The sequence below is a fragment of the Bos taurus genome, chromosome 3 (genome assembly GCF_002263795.3).
Source record: "Bos taurus isolate L1 Dominette 01449 registration number 42190680 breed Hereford chromosome 3, ARS-UCD2.0, whole genome shotgun sequence".
In the NCBI taxonomy this organism is placed as follows: Eukaryota; Metazoa; Chordata; class Mammalia; order Artiodactyla; family Bovidae; genus Bos; species Bos taurus.
The window spans coordinates 50,036,394-50,054,149 of record NC_037330.1 but is presented as its reverse complement, the minus strand read 5'-3'; the positions used below and the strand labels follow the sequence as shown (position 1 = coordinate 50,054,149).

Below are 17,756 nucleotides of genomic sequence, written 5' to 3'. Positions count from 1 at the left end.
TATAATATATAAATTTATATATTATAAAACTATGATAAATTTATAATATATAAATTTATATATTATAAAACTGTATTATAATTATAGTGACCAACAAAGTGGTCACTAAAATTAAAAAATTCTAGAGTTTATATATAGTAGATCATTTTTCTTTCAAAGAATTTAAAATATCTAAAGTCTGAGATATTTTGGTATTTAAAATAAGCATTAAAATCTTAGCTAATTGGGTTTGGACAAGGAGGAAGAGAACCAGCCTAAAGGTGTTTTTTTAAAGTGTAACTGACAACGTTAGTTTCAGGTATACAGCCTAATGATTTGCATTTGTATACATCCTGAAATGATTACTACTGTAAGTCTACTGAGAAGTAACTTTTATTGATTAATTAAATAATCTTTATTATGAAAAGAAGTAATATTAAGTCAGTGCTTAATATTATTTGATTAAGCATAAGTTTGAGCATTCTTTGGCATTGCCTTTCTTTGGGATTGGAATAAAAACTGACCTTTTCCAGCCCTGTGGCCGCTGCTGAGTTTTCCAAATTTGCTGGCATATTGAGTGCAGCACTTTCACAGCATCATCTTTCAGGATTTGGATTCAACTGGAATTCCATCATCTCTACTAGCTTTGTTTATAGTGATGCTTTCTAAGGCCCACGTGACTTCACAGTCCAGGATGTCTGGCTCTAGGTGAGTGATCACACCATCGTGATTATCTTGGTCGTGAAGATCATTTTTGTACAGTTCTTCTGTGTTCTGTGTTAGAGTATTTGTCCGTGTATTCTTGCCATCTCTTCTTAATATCTTCTGCTTCTGTTAGGTCCATACCATTTCTGTCCTTTATTGAGCCCATCTTTGTATGAAATGTTCCCTTGGTATCTCTAATTTTCTTGAAGAGATCTCTAGTCTTTCCCATTCTGTTGTTTTCCTCTATTTCTCTGCACTGATCGCTGAGGAAGGCTTTCTTATCTCTTCTTGCTATTCTTTGGAACTCTGCATTCAGATGCTTATATCTTTCCTTTTCTCCATTGCTTTTTGCTTCTCTTCCTTTATAGCTATTTGTAAGACCTCCCCAGACAGCCATTTTGCTTTTTTGCATTTCTTTTCCATGGGGATGGTCTTGATACCTGTCTCCTGTACAATGTCACAAACCTCCATCCATAGTTCATCAGGCACTCTATCAGATCTAGTCCCTTAAATCTATTTCTCACTTCCACTGTATAATCATAAGGGATTTGATTTAGGTCATACCTGAATGGTCTAGTGGTTTTCCCTTCTTTCTTCAGTTTAAGTCTGAATTTGGCAATAAGGAGTTCATGATCTGAGACACAGTCAGCTTCCGGTCTCGTTTTTGCTGACTGTATAGAGCTTCTCCATCTTTGGCTGCAAAGAATATAATCAATCTGATTTCAGTGTTGACCATCTGGTGACTTGTGTTTTTGGAAGAGGGTGTTTGCTATGACCAGTGTGTTCTCTTGGGAAAACTCTATTAGCCTTTGCCCTGCTTCATTCCATATTCCAAGGCCAAATTTGCCTGTTACTCCAGGTGTTTTTAGAAAAGGCAGGGGAACCAGAGATCAAATTGCCAACATCCACTGGATCATGGAAAAAGCAAGAGGGTTCCACAAAAACATCTATTTCTGCTTTATTGACTATGCCAAAGCCTTTGACTGTGTGGATCACAATAAACTGTGGAAAATTCTGAAAGAGATGGGAATACCAAACCACCTGACCTGCCTCTTGAGAAACCTAAATACAGGTCAGGAAGCAACAGTTAGAACTGGACATGGAACAACAGACTGGTTCCAAATAGGAAAAGGAGTATGTCAAGGCTGTATATTGTCACCCTGCTTATTTAACTTATATGCAGAGTACATCATGAGAAATGCTGGGCTGGAAGAAGCACAAGCTGGAATCAAGATTGTTGGGAGAAATATCAATAATGTCAGATATGCAGATGACACCACCCTTATGGCAGAAAGTGAAGAGGAACTAAAAAGGCTCTTGATGAAAGTGAAAGAGAAGAGTGAAAAAGTTGGCTTAAAGCTCAAGATTCAGAAAACGAAGATCATGGCATCCGGTCCCATCACTTCATGGGAAATAGATGGGGAAACAGTGGAAACAGTGTCAGATTTTATTTTTCTGGGCTCCAAAATCACTGCAGATGGTGATTGCAGCCATGAAATTAAAAGACACTTACTCCTTGGAAGGAAAGTTATGACCAACCTAGATAGCATATTGAAAAGCAGAGACATTACTTTGCCAACAAAGGTTCGACTAGTCAAGGCTATGGTTTTTCCTGTGGTCATATATGGATGTGAGAGTTGGACTATGAAGAAAGCTAAACGCCGAAGAATTGATGCTTTTGAACTGTGGTGTTGGAGAAGACTCTTGAGAGTCCCTCGGACTGCAAGAAGATCCAGCCAGTCCATACTAAAGGAGATCAGTCCTGGGTGTTCTTTGGAAGGACTGATGCTAAAGCTGAAACTCCAGTACTTTGGCCACCTCATGTGAAGAGTTGACTCATTGGAAAAGACTCTGATGCTGGGAGGGATTGGGGGCAGGAGGAGAAGGGGACGACAGAGGATGAGATGGCTGGATGGCATTGCCGACTCGATGGACCTGAGTCTGAGTGAACTCCAGGAGTTGGTGATGGACAGGGAGGCCTGGCGTGCTGAAATTCATGGGGTCACAAAGAGTCAGACACGACTGAACGACTTAACTGAACTGAACTGAACTGAAGCATAAGTAGTATAAAATCCTGAAAAGGAAGATGAAAAATTGTGAGTTATAACTTCTAAAATGTATCAATAACATAATAATAATAAATATCAAATGAAAAAGACTTACAAATTTTAGAATCCTAATATGCAACAACAGAAACAAGGGTTACCATAGTGGGTATGATTCTGTTACATAGGAAATGAAGAAAAAATTATGATCTGGTTATATCCTGTGTATTCCGAATACATTTGAATTGGACTCAATAAAATTAAAATTTATTATTCCACTTAGTAGCTAATACTTTATTTTCATTTCCTTCACTGATAATACGCATTGGGTTCAACAGTGGTGTGCTGAGGTTTAGTAATTAGTTCTCCAAGGGAAAAAAAAAACCCTGATTTATAATATTTGCCAATTTCTGTGGCATGAACACTCTCACCATGACAGATGCTAATCTAACATTTTAAACAACCTGTTTGCAAAATTCCTGAGAACTTAACAAGTGTCCCTTATGAGCATATAAAAGCTGGTTTTATTTCTATTAGTGCATATGATACATCTGATTGGATTTTATAAAAAGAAAATAGAGAACTAAGTGTTCTTTTTGTTAACTGATGTGTATATCTTGAAATTTTGTCGACCGGCCCCCTCCCAAAAGAATCCTACTACAACAGCAAAAAGGGAATACTTTAAACATTTAATTAGTGGAAATTTTGAATGGGCTTGCAAAGGTTTAATAAACACCTGAAGAAATCTGTTACTTTTGTTCTATCAGGTCTCCCAACTGTAAGGAGAATTTAACTGAAATGAATACCTAAATGCTTTTTGTTCAGTCGTTTAGTGGTATCTAACTCTGAGACCCCAGGGACTGTAGCACGCAGAGTTACACAGTTCTCTAATGACCAGTAAGAAAGAAATAGTTACCATAGAAAACTGGAAATGAGTTACCTCTTTAAGCAAATCCATTCCATATGATTTATGTAGAAATTTCTTTTACTTTTTGCCAAATTTCATTAAAGCAGTTATATAAAATGATTTAACTGGATTCAATAATGGAGAGCAGAATACCCAAAGACAAAATAATTGGTGGTTTTCTTTCTTTCTCTTCATCTTAAACTATGCTCTTGACATTTGAATTTCTTCCAATTTTTGTTTAGGAAAACTGTTAGTGTAGAAAAGTAGTGATTACTGTTAACTAGCCAGTACCATTATTCATTTGGCTGTGTGAATCAGTGTTCTAGTATGATTGCATTTCTGGTGTGCTGCTACATTTGAAGCATTAAAACACAGGTGTCAAGTACATTGCTTTGATATTCTTCCTAATGGTAGTTTTAGCTTGATTGTTCTGGCCATCCTATGTAGGTAAGAATTCTATTTCTGGACAGTGCCTCTATATTTTTAGTTTTAAGACATAGTCTTAAGATATTTGAATGGCAAGAAAGGAATTGCTACTGTTCACACTAGAGATATATATCCATATATGGATGTGAGAGTTGGACCATAAAGAAGTCTGAGTGCCAAAGAATTGATGCTCTTGAACTGTGGTGTTGAAGAAGACTCTTGAGAGTCTTTTGGACTGCGAGGAGATCAAACCATCCAATCCTAAAGGAAATCAATCCTGAATATTCATTGGAAGAACTGTTGCTGAAGCTCCAGTACTTTGGCCACCTGAGCAAAGAACTGACTCGTTGGAAAGACCCTGATGCTGGGAAAGATTGAAGGCAGGAGGCAAAGGGGATGACAAGAGGATGAGATGGTTGGATGGCATCACTGCCTCAATTGACATGAGTTTGAGTAAGCTCTGGGAGATGGTGATGGACAGGGAAGTGGGGCGTGCTGCAGTCCATGGGGTTGCAGAGTCAGACATGACTGAGCAACTGAACAACAACAATGCTAGAGATTGTTTGCTTTCAGTGGTGGAGCCTCTGTATGATTTGTAATCGTTTATGGATTGGACATTCATGCATGCATGCATTGAAAACTTTTCTATGCTCCAAATATTAAATTGATCTAAAGTTTAATTTTATCTTTGGCAACTTTTTTCAAAAAAGTTTATAAGACTTTTACTAACTTGACATCAATACATGGAATAAACTTTTGCAAAAATTTAATTTTGACAAGTGATTGATTTATGTTTGGAGGTTGATATATTTGGACTAGTAAATTGTTGTATATTTCAGAATGTAGCAGTGAATAACTGTGTTGCACAATCTGACTTAATAAGGAAATTCATGTTGGGAATTTTTTAATTGAGGTATAGTTGATGCATGATATTATATAAGCTTTCAGTTCAGTCATTCAGTCGTGTCCGACTCTGCGACCCCATGAATCGAAGCACGCCAAGCCTCCCTGTCCATCACCAACTCCCGGAGTTCACTCAGACTCACGTCCATCGAGTCAGTGATGCCATCCAGCCATCTCATCCTCTGTTGTCCCCTTCTCCTCCTGCCTCCAATTCCTCCCAGCATCAGAGTCTTTTCCAATGAGTCATCTCTTCGCATGAGGTGGCCAAAGTACTGGAGTTTCAGCTTCAGCATCATTCCTTCCAAAGAAATCCCAGGGCTGATCTCCTTCAGAATGGACTGGTTGGATCTCCTTGCAGTCCGAGGGACTCTCAAGAGTCTTCTCCAACACCACAGTTCAAAAGCATTAATTCTTTGGCGCTCAGCCTTCTTCACAGTCCAACTCTCACATCCATACATGACCACAGGAAAAGCCATAGCCTTGACTAGACGAACCTTTGTTGGCAAAGTAATGTCTCTGCTTTTGAACATGCTATCTAGGTTGGTCATAACTTTCCTTCCAAGGAGTAAGTGTCTTTTAATTTCATGGCTGCAATCACCATCTGCAGTGATTTTGGAGCCCAGAAAAAAAAAAGTCTGACACTGTTTCCACTGTTTCCCCATCTATTTCCCATGAAGTGATGGGACCAGATGCCATGATCTTCGTTTTCTGAATGTTGAGCTTTAAGCCAACTTTTTCCCTCTCCACTTTCACTTTCATCAAGAGGCTTTTGAGTTCCTCTTCACTTTCTGACATAAGGGTGGTGTCATCTGCATATCTGAGGTTATTGAGATTTCTCCCAACAATCTTGATTCCAGCTTGTGTTTCTTCCAGTCCAGCGTTTCTCATGATGCACTCTGCATATAAGCTAAATAAACAGGGTGACAATAAACAGCCTTGACATACTCCTTTTCCTATTTGGAACCAGTCTGTTGTTCCATGTCCAATTCTAACTGTTGCTTCCTGACCTGCATATAGGTTTCTCAAGAGGCAGGTCAGGTGGTTTGGTATTCCCATCTCTTTCATAATTTTCCACAGTTTATTGTGATCCACACACTCAAAGGCTTTGGCATAGTCAATAAAGCAGAAATAGATGTTTTTCTGGAACTCTCTTGCTTTTTCCATGATCCAGTGAATGTTGGCAATTTGATCTCTGGTTCCTCTGCCTTTTCTAAAACCAGCTTGAACATCAGGAAGTTCACGGTTCACATATTGCTGAAGCCTGGCTTGGAGAATTTTGAGCATTACTTTACTAGCGTGTGAGATGAGTACAATTGTGCGGTAGTTTGAGCATTCTTTGGCATTGCCTTTCTTTGGGATTGGAATGTGTATTGTGATACACACACATATATTTTTGTGTGTATGTGCTCAGTCACTTGAGTCGCATCTTGACTCTCTGCGACGCCGCGGACTGAAGTCTGCCAGGCTTCTCTGTCCATGGGATTTTCCAGGCAAGAATGCTGTGTCCATGGGATTTTCCAGGCAAGAATGCTGGAGTGGCCTGTCATGCCCTCCTCCAGGGGATCTTCCTGACCCAGGGGTTGAACTCGTGTCTCCCGCATTGGCAGAAGGATTCTTTACTGCTGAGCCACCAAGGAAGCCCCCCCCACCCCCGCCATATATATCTGTATCTATCTATCTATCTATATATATATCTGCTAAGAACCTTGGGGTGCATGTGTCTTTTCAAATTTGTGGGGTTTGTTTTTTTTTTTTGGATTATTTACCCAGGAGTGAAGTTGTTGGGTCATATGGTAGTTCTATTTTTAGTTTTTTTGACAAACTTTCACACTGTTTGCCACAGTGGCTGCAGCAATTTACATTCCCACTAACAGTGTGTGAGGGGTCCCCTTTCTTCACATCCTCATAAACATTTATTTGTGTTCTTTTTGATGATAGCCATTCTGACAGATGTGAAATGATATTTCACTGTGGTTTTAATTTGCATTTCTCTGATGATTAATGATGTTGAGCACCTTTTCATGTACCTGTTAGCCATCTGTATGCCTTTTATACCTGGAAAATTTGAAACTGAAAGAGCATTAGCAAAATGTTTATAACATAAAGAATTATAAAAGGGACTTACATTTTAATTAATACATGATAAAAATATGCAAAAGAAAATGCAACAGTTCAATGACTTATCATGGAGTAGAGTTCAAATATATGCCCGAGGATACAATGCATTAAATGACAGTTACTTTTCATAATAAATAGGAAGACAGTATAATAATTTTTTAAATTGCTAATAAGCTTGTGTAATTTGAGCCCCTTCAAGTTTAACCAGTAGATTGGCTCCACTGTAAAAATATATAGAGAAATTTAGAATATTATTCCCTCGATTCCTTCTTAGTGTTGATTACCTCAAAAAATATGTAGTTTCTGTTTTACAGAAACTATCTGGTGATGAATTCCCAAAGTAGGTCAAGCAGCAAAAAGATATAATTGGTCTGACAGAATTTTATCACTTAATGATGCAAAACATGATTTGGGGGTAATATCTGGAATATATTAATAATAGATTGCTCTTATACGAAAGAGACTTTGCTTTCAAGATGATAAAAGTTATGTTTTACCTTTTTTAGAGATAAAATGATGTGTTTGAACTGCTTGCAAATTATCTGGTCATGGGTCCATAAAGAGTAAATCTTGTATACAAAAATAATTTAGTACCCAATGTATTTTGATTATGACAAAGATCAACAGCCTTGTAAGCTGCCATGCTGCTAATATATATTTGTGTGTGATTATATATGTGTGTGTAAAACACCTCTGGGTGTTTGTTAGCCAAAATGTTCCTATAGTATTTTATGATAATGTAGACTAACAAAATTTTTTTCTGAATTTGATGGTCCCAAACCTAACTTTTTGAAGAGAAATTAATTGTTCTAAGTGTGGAGTTCTGTTCAGAAATTTTGGAAGAAGAAAAACGCTCATTTAGGAAATAAGACTTTATGTACAGTTGGGGAAGTGTGTAAACAGTATGGTTGAGGATAATCTCTATTGTGAACGGTAGATTATTTTACTTTTGAAGGGAAAGCACACCATTTTTTTAAGGGAGAGGAGAGGTGGATAGCAGTGTTAGGTGATATAAATAGAAAAATGTTGCAAAGAGAAAAGTGTTTAGTCAATGCTTAACAGCCTTTTCACTGCATAGCACACTTCAGCATTTAAATATTGGCCATAACCCACTTGGAAGAGGGTATTTGTATGCTCCAGCTGGACTCAGAGAACTGCGGCAAACAATTTAGCAAGAGTGGTGGCTGGACAGTCAGGAAGGCTCAGGATATTTACCTCAAACCCAGGAGGAAGTACAGCTAGGCAGGAACAAAGATTAAAGCGAAAGAGACTGGGACACCTGAGCAGGCCCTATAATAGGGGAGGAGTTTCAAATGCTGACTAGTCAGTGGGAGAACTTAAAAACACTCAGCTGTCAAGACACTCTGAGGAGTGCTCTACTACTAGTGACTGGATTGAACTCTGTGTGTGTGTGTGTGTGATTAGGAGACAAGTAATTAATGCTCAAGCATTCGTGAGGAAGTTGCTGAGCGTATTTTGATGTCTAATAGCAACAAGTCAAACTTGCTGACTGCGGTTAATGATTACTCAGAAAGGCCGGGAAGTAACTCCACAGAGAAAAAAGGAAATGGTGGCCCTGCATCCAAGGTTGCGATATTCTGAGTGAAAGATATCCGAAGTTCGGAATAGGTTCTTTGAGCTACCGGTTAGGAATCTGACTCTTATCCAACCCCCATGCGCGAGGTACCCATTCCAGAAAAGGGGCAAACTCAGTTCTTTTTTCCTGCAGGTGACACACCTCCGGTCACATTTTCCATTATCTTCCATCTCCTGTCCCGGGTCTCCTGCATTGCAGGCGGATTCTTTCCTAACCAAGCTATCAGGGAAGACTCCTGTCATCACAACAATCCCAAATGAATGCTGAAAGATCTACTTCTTTTTATGATTTCCTGGCAGAACTTATAGAAATATTATTAAAACCAGAATCAGAGGCACAGTTGCATTTATATTTGACATTCTACACGTTTTAGTGATTCCCAAGATCACCTTAACCATTAAGACTTTTTTTCCTTATAAATAAAATACAACTCTCCACAATCTAAACCCAAGGATTTGGATGAGGTTTCCTTGTCTGGGTTTCTCCCAAGCGGAGGAGGCAAGAGGCAGTAAAGAGCCGCCTCATATAAGGGGACACGGCAGAGAAGGGCGGTGGGCGACTTTTCCTTCTCTCCCTTTCCTTTTTGGAGACAGATATTCGAGTGGCTCTGGCGGCGGTGGGACAGTCCGAGCCCGGAGGTAGGGGAAACAGAGATTGGGCGGGAAGGAAGAGTTGTGCGAACCGTAGACCCTCCAGTCAGAGCGGACCCTGCCCTCCTTGGCGGGCAAGCACCGGTCCGCCCAGATCCCAGGGTGCATCGCGCCCCGCCCCCTCCCCTCTCCGCGTCCCGCCTCCCCTCGGCCCTGGCCCCCTCCCAGCCGGCTCCGGGAGGCGGGGACGCGGCGTCGGCGACGGCTCCTCCAGTCGCGTCTTTCTCACTCACTGGGGAACCCGGCGGTGGCGGCACCTTTGGAGGCTGAGCAGCCGAGCCGCGAGCCCGCCAGTGGGAGGTCGGGCAGACTGACGGCAGAGCCGACGGACGGACGGACAGCGGGCAGCCAGGCGGCTCGAGTCGCCTCAGGATCCACCATGAGCTGGGGCACGGAGCTGTGGGTGAGTCGGGGAGAGGGGCGGCCCGCGCGGACCCTGGCCCTGGAGGGACTCGGGCTGAGCAGGCGTCGGCGACCGGAGCGCGTCGGGCGGTCCCCGGCGCTGGCAGAGGGTGGGGGTACTGCTGTTCTTTGTGTGCGAACCCCTCTTCCCTCAAGGCAGGGCTTGAGAGGCTGCTGGTCCGCGCTCCCGCCCCTGCCGCGGCGGTGGGGCTGAGGGCAGCGAATTGGACGGCCAGGGGAGCTACCCGCCGGTTGCCGCGTCCGCCGCCATCCTTTGGGTTTCTCTCTCTTCTCCTTCGCCTTCACTTTCCGGACGCCTGGCTCCGTGCCGGGCCGCGCTTCTCTGCCTTTGTACCTCCCCTCCCAGAGGCGGGGGAGGGGGCCCATTGTCCCAAAGGGGCGCTGTTCGCGGGCGGGGAGGGGGCTCGCCGCGGCCCAGAGCCCGGGCGAGGGTCCCTGGGGCGAGGGCGTCTCCGGACCGGGGCGACGCAGGGAGCCGCGAGGCACCGCCCGCCGCCGTAGCCCCAGGTAGGGGGAGCCGGGCGGCTTTGTTCGGAGTCCGGCCTCTGGCCAGCCAGGCCCAGCCCACACGCCCATTTCCCTCTCCGTGTCTCGTTGCTCTGACCGGAGTGGCTTCGGGGACTCTAGCTGGGCCACGTCTGGCTGCTATCTTGAGCTAGGGGGGGTGGCTTTTGTGATCTGAATTAAATTGAGTGATCGACGGGGAAGCCAGTTTTCCCCAGGTCGTGCGGTTTCCCGATTGCTTTACTTCCCTTCCGTTGTTCTTTATTCTCACTCCTCCTCTCGCTTTTCTTTCTTTTTCCTACTTGCCTTTCTTGGGCGCTGAAGATTCTAGACAATGCCCAGTGTCAGGCCAGGTGAGGGTGGACTGTAATAGGTTAGAGAATTGGCTCGTGACGCCTCCACGGGAAGGGTGGAGGTGTGGCGGGCAGTGATTTCTCAGGTGCCGCGGAGGGACGAACGTGGGGGCGCTGTCCCGAGATCCTCCTGATTTCAGCCATTCCGCCTTTTTATCCCACCTGTGCATGTTTTCCTTGCCTTTTGTTAACCAGTATCTCCTGCAAGAGAAAGAAGTTTTTTGTCTCCATGCATCCAGTTAGGGTGGCAGTGAAGGCAGATCGGTTAATTGAAGGGCACAATGTTTATTATGTTTCGCGTTTTACTCACAGTTGGGAATCTTAGAATTGAACTTTAGAGTTCATCTAGTTGATGAACTTAAGCCAGCCCAGAAATCTGCAACATTCTAAGCAAGTGTTTGCCCATTCTGTAAACACACCGCCCAAGAGAAAATACCCCAGGGGCCCCTCCATTTACGTTCTTAGATAGAATTAATTATACCTGTTTTGGGGAGGATTGTGTAGTAAATTATGTGAGCTTTAATTTTTTACTTGGTTAGAGTCTCAGGCATTATTGATCTCTTCCACTGACATAGGACATTCTATAATTGATTATAGTTTGTCCTAATTAAAGGAGATGAACATGTTTTATTTTCCAATTTTATAATTAGAAAATATTTTTATTTTTACATGCTTATATGATCCACGTTTCAGAGGAAGGAAGAATGTAAGCAGAATACTTTAAAAAGTATATAACTAATAAAATAGTGGAGGAATATTATTTAGATTTAATTTAGACTGGAAAAAATTGCTTTGTATAACACTGTTGAAAAGCAATTAAAAAAAAAAACAATTTTAAGGAGAAGCAAAATGTTTTAGTGAAGACTAAAATGTGATCTTTAAAAATATTTTAATTTAAAAATATAATACAATCAGAAGCAGTTACCTGTCTCCTAATTCAGTGATTTACGTTCAGCGTTTGAGTAGTTTTTCAGCAATTTAAAAAGGTAAATCATAGAGGAGGTGGGAATTTCTGTTATACCTAAAAATTATTTTGTATCCTTTTGAAATAAAAAAATTTAATTTTTCTCTTAAAATTTCATATATTCAGGTTTTTTAACTTGTTTTTTTTAGTGGTTTGAGGGAAATATTAGGAATTAAATAACATGGAATCAACTAATATCAACTGGATGCTTACACCTTAAGTAAGTAGAAATTGGTATAGAGAACTGTTTGCACCAGAAGAGGCCTTAGAAAAACTTGAGTAGATTTCCTGGGTTTTTACAGTTATTTATTTATTTAAGTTTGGCTGTGCTGGGTCTTTGTTGCTGTCTCTAGTTGCAGAGAGCAGGGGCTTCTCTTTGCAGTGGCTTCACTTGTGGAGCTCTGGTTCTAGGGCATGTGGGCTTCAATAGTTGCGGCGTGCGTGTTCAAGTCGTAGCCGACTCTTTTCAACCCTGTGGACTGTAGCCTGCCAGGCTCCTCTGTCCATAGAATTTCCCAGCAAGAATACTGGAGTGGGTTGCCATTTCCTTTTCCAGGGCTGCTTCTGACTCAGGGATGGAACCTGTTTCTTTACCAGGGACTCACCTGGGAAGCCCCAGGTTCAAGCAAAATTAATGTCAGGGAAACATTAATAAAAGAATGTAATTCCATGGTTGACCCATATTCACAATGATTTAATGATAAAGAAGCTATTTGAAGCATTCATACTTGAATTCCTGGTCTGGTAAAGAAATTTGGATTCCTTCTGTCACCGCACCCGTATCCCCACTCTGCCAATCCTGTGTGCTTGGCAAAGCATGCACTAGATTGACTCAGACTCTGGTACCTCAAAATTAGGCACAAATGGTTTTAGTTGTGGCAGGTGGGCTCAGTATTGCTGTTCTCCGGCTATTGTGGAGCATGGGCTTAGTTGCTCTGCTGCATGTGGGATTTTGGCGAATCGGGGATTGAACCTGTGTCTTGCATTGGCAAGGCGTAGATTTCCTGTTGTTGTTTTTATTTATTTATTTTTACAAATCGCAGTTTTGAATAAGGATATTGTGGTTTGATATGATTGTAACAAACACCTGCTCTTGCCATTGAGGAATTTGAGGCTGGGAAAATTCTATTGAAAATTTGAATTGAGAAATCAGTTCTTAATATTATTTTCATCTGTAGGATCACATTATTGTCCCAAAGTTAAACCTCACTGAGAACATACTGTTAACAAAAGAAAATATGATAAAGCAGTTATGCACTCAAACTTGTTTATTTCTTATAATATTCATTGGAGTTTATTGCTATCTTAAGTCTTACGTTAAACTTGAGAATAAAGTTATAAAATTAAACCATTCTAATACTGACTCTGGGGTACAGAACTAATAGTAATAGGTTAAATTGGTTGTGTCAGATATTTGTTTGGGGATATAAGTTAACTGGTAATAAATTGTGCTTTAAGAGATTTCCTGTGTTCCAAATGGGCGTTTAAGTAAGGTAGTGAATATATGCTAGGGACTCAGTTCTGGGTTCTGTGTTCTGGGTGGTATCACTCAAAGAGGTGACATTCATTTCTTCAGAATGCATTGTTTATTATGTTGATTTCTTTATTGCCATAGGAAGAATGGTAGATAGAGAAGTCTAAATATGAATTAATAATTTTGCAAAGCATAGATTTTGTAATGATTAGCCCTTTTTACAAATAAGGAAATTAGAAATTGGAGAAGTCCTATCTTTTATTTATTAGGCGATAGCTTTTTAGTCTTTTGAGGAGCAAGTTAAAGGTCAATGAGAAAAAAAATCAGTTTATGTATGGATTGTGAGTGTATATATAGATAGAAAAAAATGTTTGCATAGGTCACATTCATATCCTGATTTATTAAAAAATTTGCTCTCTCCTCATTAGGGAAATGAGGGAACTAGTTTGGAAATTAGGAAGTAGGTTCAAATGTCTGACTTAATTTATAGGGATACATAAACCTTTTTTGTGCCTTAGTTTCCTGGTCTATGATTTTTGGCCCTTAGTTTTCAGAGTGTATAATTTGAAAGCCATCATTATGTTCATCATATTTCTAGCTAGGTGCATATGACAAAGCTCTTGATACCTTTTTGGAAGAAATTAAAAAATGTGCATTGGTTGATAGATTCAGTGAATTCTTTATTTTACACTTCTAGTCTTTACCCTTTAATACTTCCTATCTTTGGTAGCAGTTCTGTATTAACACTTACATTGTAAACGTGTAAAACTAAGCTTTTGAGTCCTTGAGTGTAGGGCCTGGGTTAATCTTTTTGTTTTCACTAATACATTGACTGTTCGTGATCATACATGTTTGCCCACTTGAATTAATAGTTCATTGCATTACCCAGAGTATTGATTACTGGTGCTGCTAAGTCACTTCAGTCGTGTCCGACTCTGTGTGACCCCATAGACGGCAGCCCACCAGGCTCCCCCGTCCCTGGGATTCTCCAGGCAGGAACACTGGAGTGGGTTGCCATTTCCTTCTCCAATGCATAAAAGTGAAAGTGAAGTCACTCAGTCGTATCCGACTCTTAGCTACCCCATGGACTGCAGCCTACCAGGCTCTTCCGTCCATGGGATTTTCCAGGCAGGAGTACTGGAGTGGGGTGCCATTGCTTTCTCCGAGAGTATTGATTACTGATTAATAATTGGATCCTTGAGGAAGCTTTTATGGTTCCGAAAGCCTTAGTAGGTGATGATAAATTTAGGTGGTCTAGTTATTAACAATTGAAGGTCTAAATGATCTGAAGCCAAAATGATGAACTCAAGTTGTAGTATTTGGGTTAATAGTTTTTACAGATTGGGAAAAAACTGACCTCTAAAGGTAGTTCTTGTAAATTCACCTGATGATGTGACTGCCAAAATAGCCAATGAAATGGTAACTCGACTTGCTGTGGTGATCATTTAGAAATGTTTAGAAATACTGAATTACTATGTTATATAATGAACTAACATAGTGTTGTAGATAAGTTACAGTTAGAAAACAAACTCACAGAGAGATTCGTGGTGAAGGTAGGGGAGGAGAGGAAGGAAATTGGATGAAGACAGTCCAAAGGTATAAACTTCTAGTTTTAAGTACCAGGGATGTAATGTACAATGTGGTAAATATAATTAACAGTATTGTATATTCTATATGAAGGTATCTCTAGTGGCTCAGTGGTAAAGAATCTGCCTGCCAATGCAGGAAACGTGGGTTCAGTCCCTAGGTTGGGAAGATCCCCCAGAGAAGGAAATGGCAACCTACTCCAGTATTCTTTTTTTTTTTTTTTTAATTAATTTTATTTTATTTTTAAACCTTACATAATTGTATTAGTTTTGCCAAATATCAAAATGAATCCACCACAGGTATACATGTGTTCCCCATCCTGAACCCTCCTCCCTCCTCCCTCCCCATACCATCCCTCTGGGTTGTCCCAGTGCACCAGCCCCAAGCATCCAGCATCGTGCATTGAACCTGGACTGGCATCTCGTTTCATACATGACATTTCACATGTTTCAATGCCATTCTCCCAAATCTTCCCACCCTCTCCCTCTCCCACAGAGTCCATAAAACTGTTCTATACATCAGTGTCTCTTTTGCTGTCTCGTATACAGGGTTATCGTTACCATCTTTCTAAATTCCATATATATGCGTTAGTATACTGTATTGGTGTTTTTCCTTCTGGCTTACTTCACTCTGTATAATAGGCTCCAGTTTCATCCACCTCATTAGAACTGATTCAAATGTATTCTTTTTAATGGCTGAGTAATACTCCATTGTGTATATGTACCACAGCTTTCTTATCCATTCATCTGCTGATGGACATCTAGGTTGCTTCCATGTCCTGGCTATTATAAACCTGGGAAATCCCATGTACAGAAATGCCTGGAGAGCTACAGTCATTGGGGTTGCAAAAGAGTCGGACACGACTTAACAGCTAAACAACGTTATATAGGCAGGTTGTCGAGAGAGTAAATCCTAAGGGTTAAATTTTTTTTAGTTCTTTAATTTTGTATCTGTATGGGATGATGTTCATTGAACTTACTGTGGTAATCATTTTGTGATCTATGTAAGTCAAATCATTATGCTGTACCTTAAACTTATATAGTGATGCATGTCAGTTATATCACAGAAAAACTGAAAGAGGGAGAGAAAAACCCAAATAGCTGATGAAATCATAGACCACATGTAGATTTTTATAGCTCGAAGGAGTTTGGTCCCATTGTAGTCTCTAGTGTTTAGACCAAATCTTGGTTTTACTTAAGATTTTTTTAGAGTATACTTATTTAGAAACGGCTGACAGAGAAAAGTCCTAATCTTGTGAGCTGCATTGTTTTTTCAAAGGCCGTGAAAGTACTGTAGAAATTTGGTTTAAAAAATGAAGTAATGATTGAGTGTCTATTATGGGGAAACACTATGTGATGTGTGTGCTTAGTCGCTCAGTTGTGTCCGACTCTTTGCGACCCCATGGACTGTAGCCCGCCAGGCTCCTCTGTCCATAGGGATTCTCCAGGCAAGAATATTGGAGTGGGTTACCGTGCCCTCCTCCAGGGGATCTTCCCAACCCAGGGATTGAACCCAGGTCTCCAGCATTGCAGGCGGATTTTTACCATCTGAGCCACCAGGGAAATGCGATGTATGGTAAGATTTATTAAGGCTTATAATGTCAGACTTATGAATTAGAGTCATTTTGAGGTGATACTACTTTCCTAACTCTAGAATATTCCCGTGTATTGATATCACTGTTCAGAATAGCCTCTGTTGACCAGTTCCTCCTAACCCCCTCCCTCTAGAGTATACATTCTGGATATTACCTTTCTTATGGGACTACCCCCTTATATTTATTTCTTGCATATTCAAGTCTTTGGAAAATAGTAATGGTATAAATATGTCTTACATTACCTTTTTTTGAGTAGAAATTGTTGTGTTCAACATTGTATTACTGTTGTTACTAGTTAAGGAGGGCGACAGTCAATGGAGACACTTACTTATGCTGCTATTCTCTCCTAACAATAATAAGGTGGAGGCTGGAGAGTAAGCCAGTCTCCTCTTCATTGCTACTTCCTTAAACCACTCATTTCCACTCCCCTCCCTTTTATCTTAAAAAAAAGAAAAGCACTCTCTTCTTCCCCCAATCTATAAAGTATAGGTTTGGCTGGAAACTTTAAAAGCCTGTTCTGCTTATTTTTTCTTATCAGCCCCTGTGTGAAGGCAGAAAATAGGACAAGAGAACAATAATGGTTTGTAATAATGGAGCATCTTCTGTGTGTACTTACAAATAGTATCTTATTTCATAACCTTCAACTTTAAACATTTGCATCTGACTAGCAAAAAACAAAAAAATCCTCTTTTTGAGGAACATAGTCATATTTGCTGTATATTAAAAACTAGTAGGAAAATATTATATAAAATGTTTTTGTTTTATAGGAAACAAACTTGTTCCATATATTAGCAATGTTCATATAAGTTCTTGATAGAGAACTAGTCACACTTTAAACAGTACCTTGTGAAATATGTGCAATATTTGTATATATTTGTTGCATGTTGAACAATAAAAATGTATAGAATCAGATTTTCCTATTTTTGGCACACCATTATTTTGTTGTTTCTGGACCATGAAAGTCATCTGTTTTGTTCCTTTTGTGTTCTTGCTGTATTCTGAATTTGTAGAAAAGGAATAGGTATGTAATAAGCACTGAAAGATTTGTTGAATGAGGGAATTAGTGAATTGCTAAGAACTCTATCATCAAATCATGTCAAAATGAAGGTTATTTTAGTGCTTTTCCCCCCGACATGTATATTTCTCTTATTTTTGTTTAATACTAGGGGCCCTTTTTATAATTTGAAATTTAATTCTGTTTTTTCACATGAAGTTTCTCAGTTAAGTTAGGTGTTGAATTCTCATTTCCTTGATTATTTGAGTGCAAATGATTATCTTATATATAGCCTATTTGACGGCCCTTTGGATTCTAAAAATGAGAACAATGTCTGTTACATGCTTTGATTATTAATGGGTCATTATGTATGAATAATGTGAATGTAAGTGGTCTGAGAGTTAAATGAATTAGGAAAACATAAAAGATTGATTTTCAGAGTAGAGAAATTATAAGGTGATTCTGATAGATTTTAAAAAAATGTTAATGGTGGCTAGTTGAGATTTTTTTCCATTATAAATAATAAAAATAAA

At 40.0% G+C, this 17,756-nt stretch overlaps 1 protein-coding gene across 5 annotated transcripts in view; it reads left to right on the top strand.

Annotated features, from left to right (window-relative positions):
- The first annotated feature begins 9,542 nt into the window (after positions 1–9,542).
- Positions 9,543–17,756, top strand: part of FNBP1L (formin binding protein 1 like) — a 137,033-nt gene continuing 128,819 nt past the window's right edge. For all 5 annotated transcript variants that reach the window (XR_009493918.1, XM_059885075.1, XM_010803331.4 and 2 more), the window contains exon 1: positions 9,543–9,733. Coding sequence is in view for 4 of the 5 variants with exons in the window: in XM_059885075.1 (XP_059741058.1) it covers positions 9,710–9,733 (24 nt within the window). In the remaining variant the exon portion in view is untranslated. The remainder of the gene's footprint in view (positions 9,734–17,756) is intronic.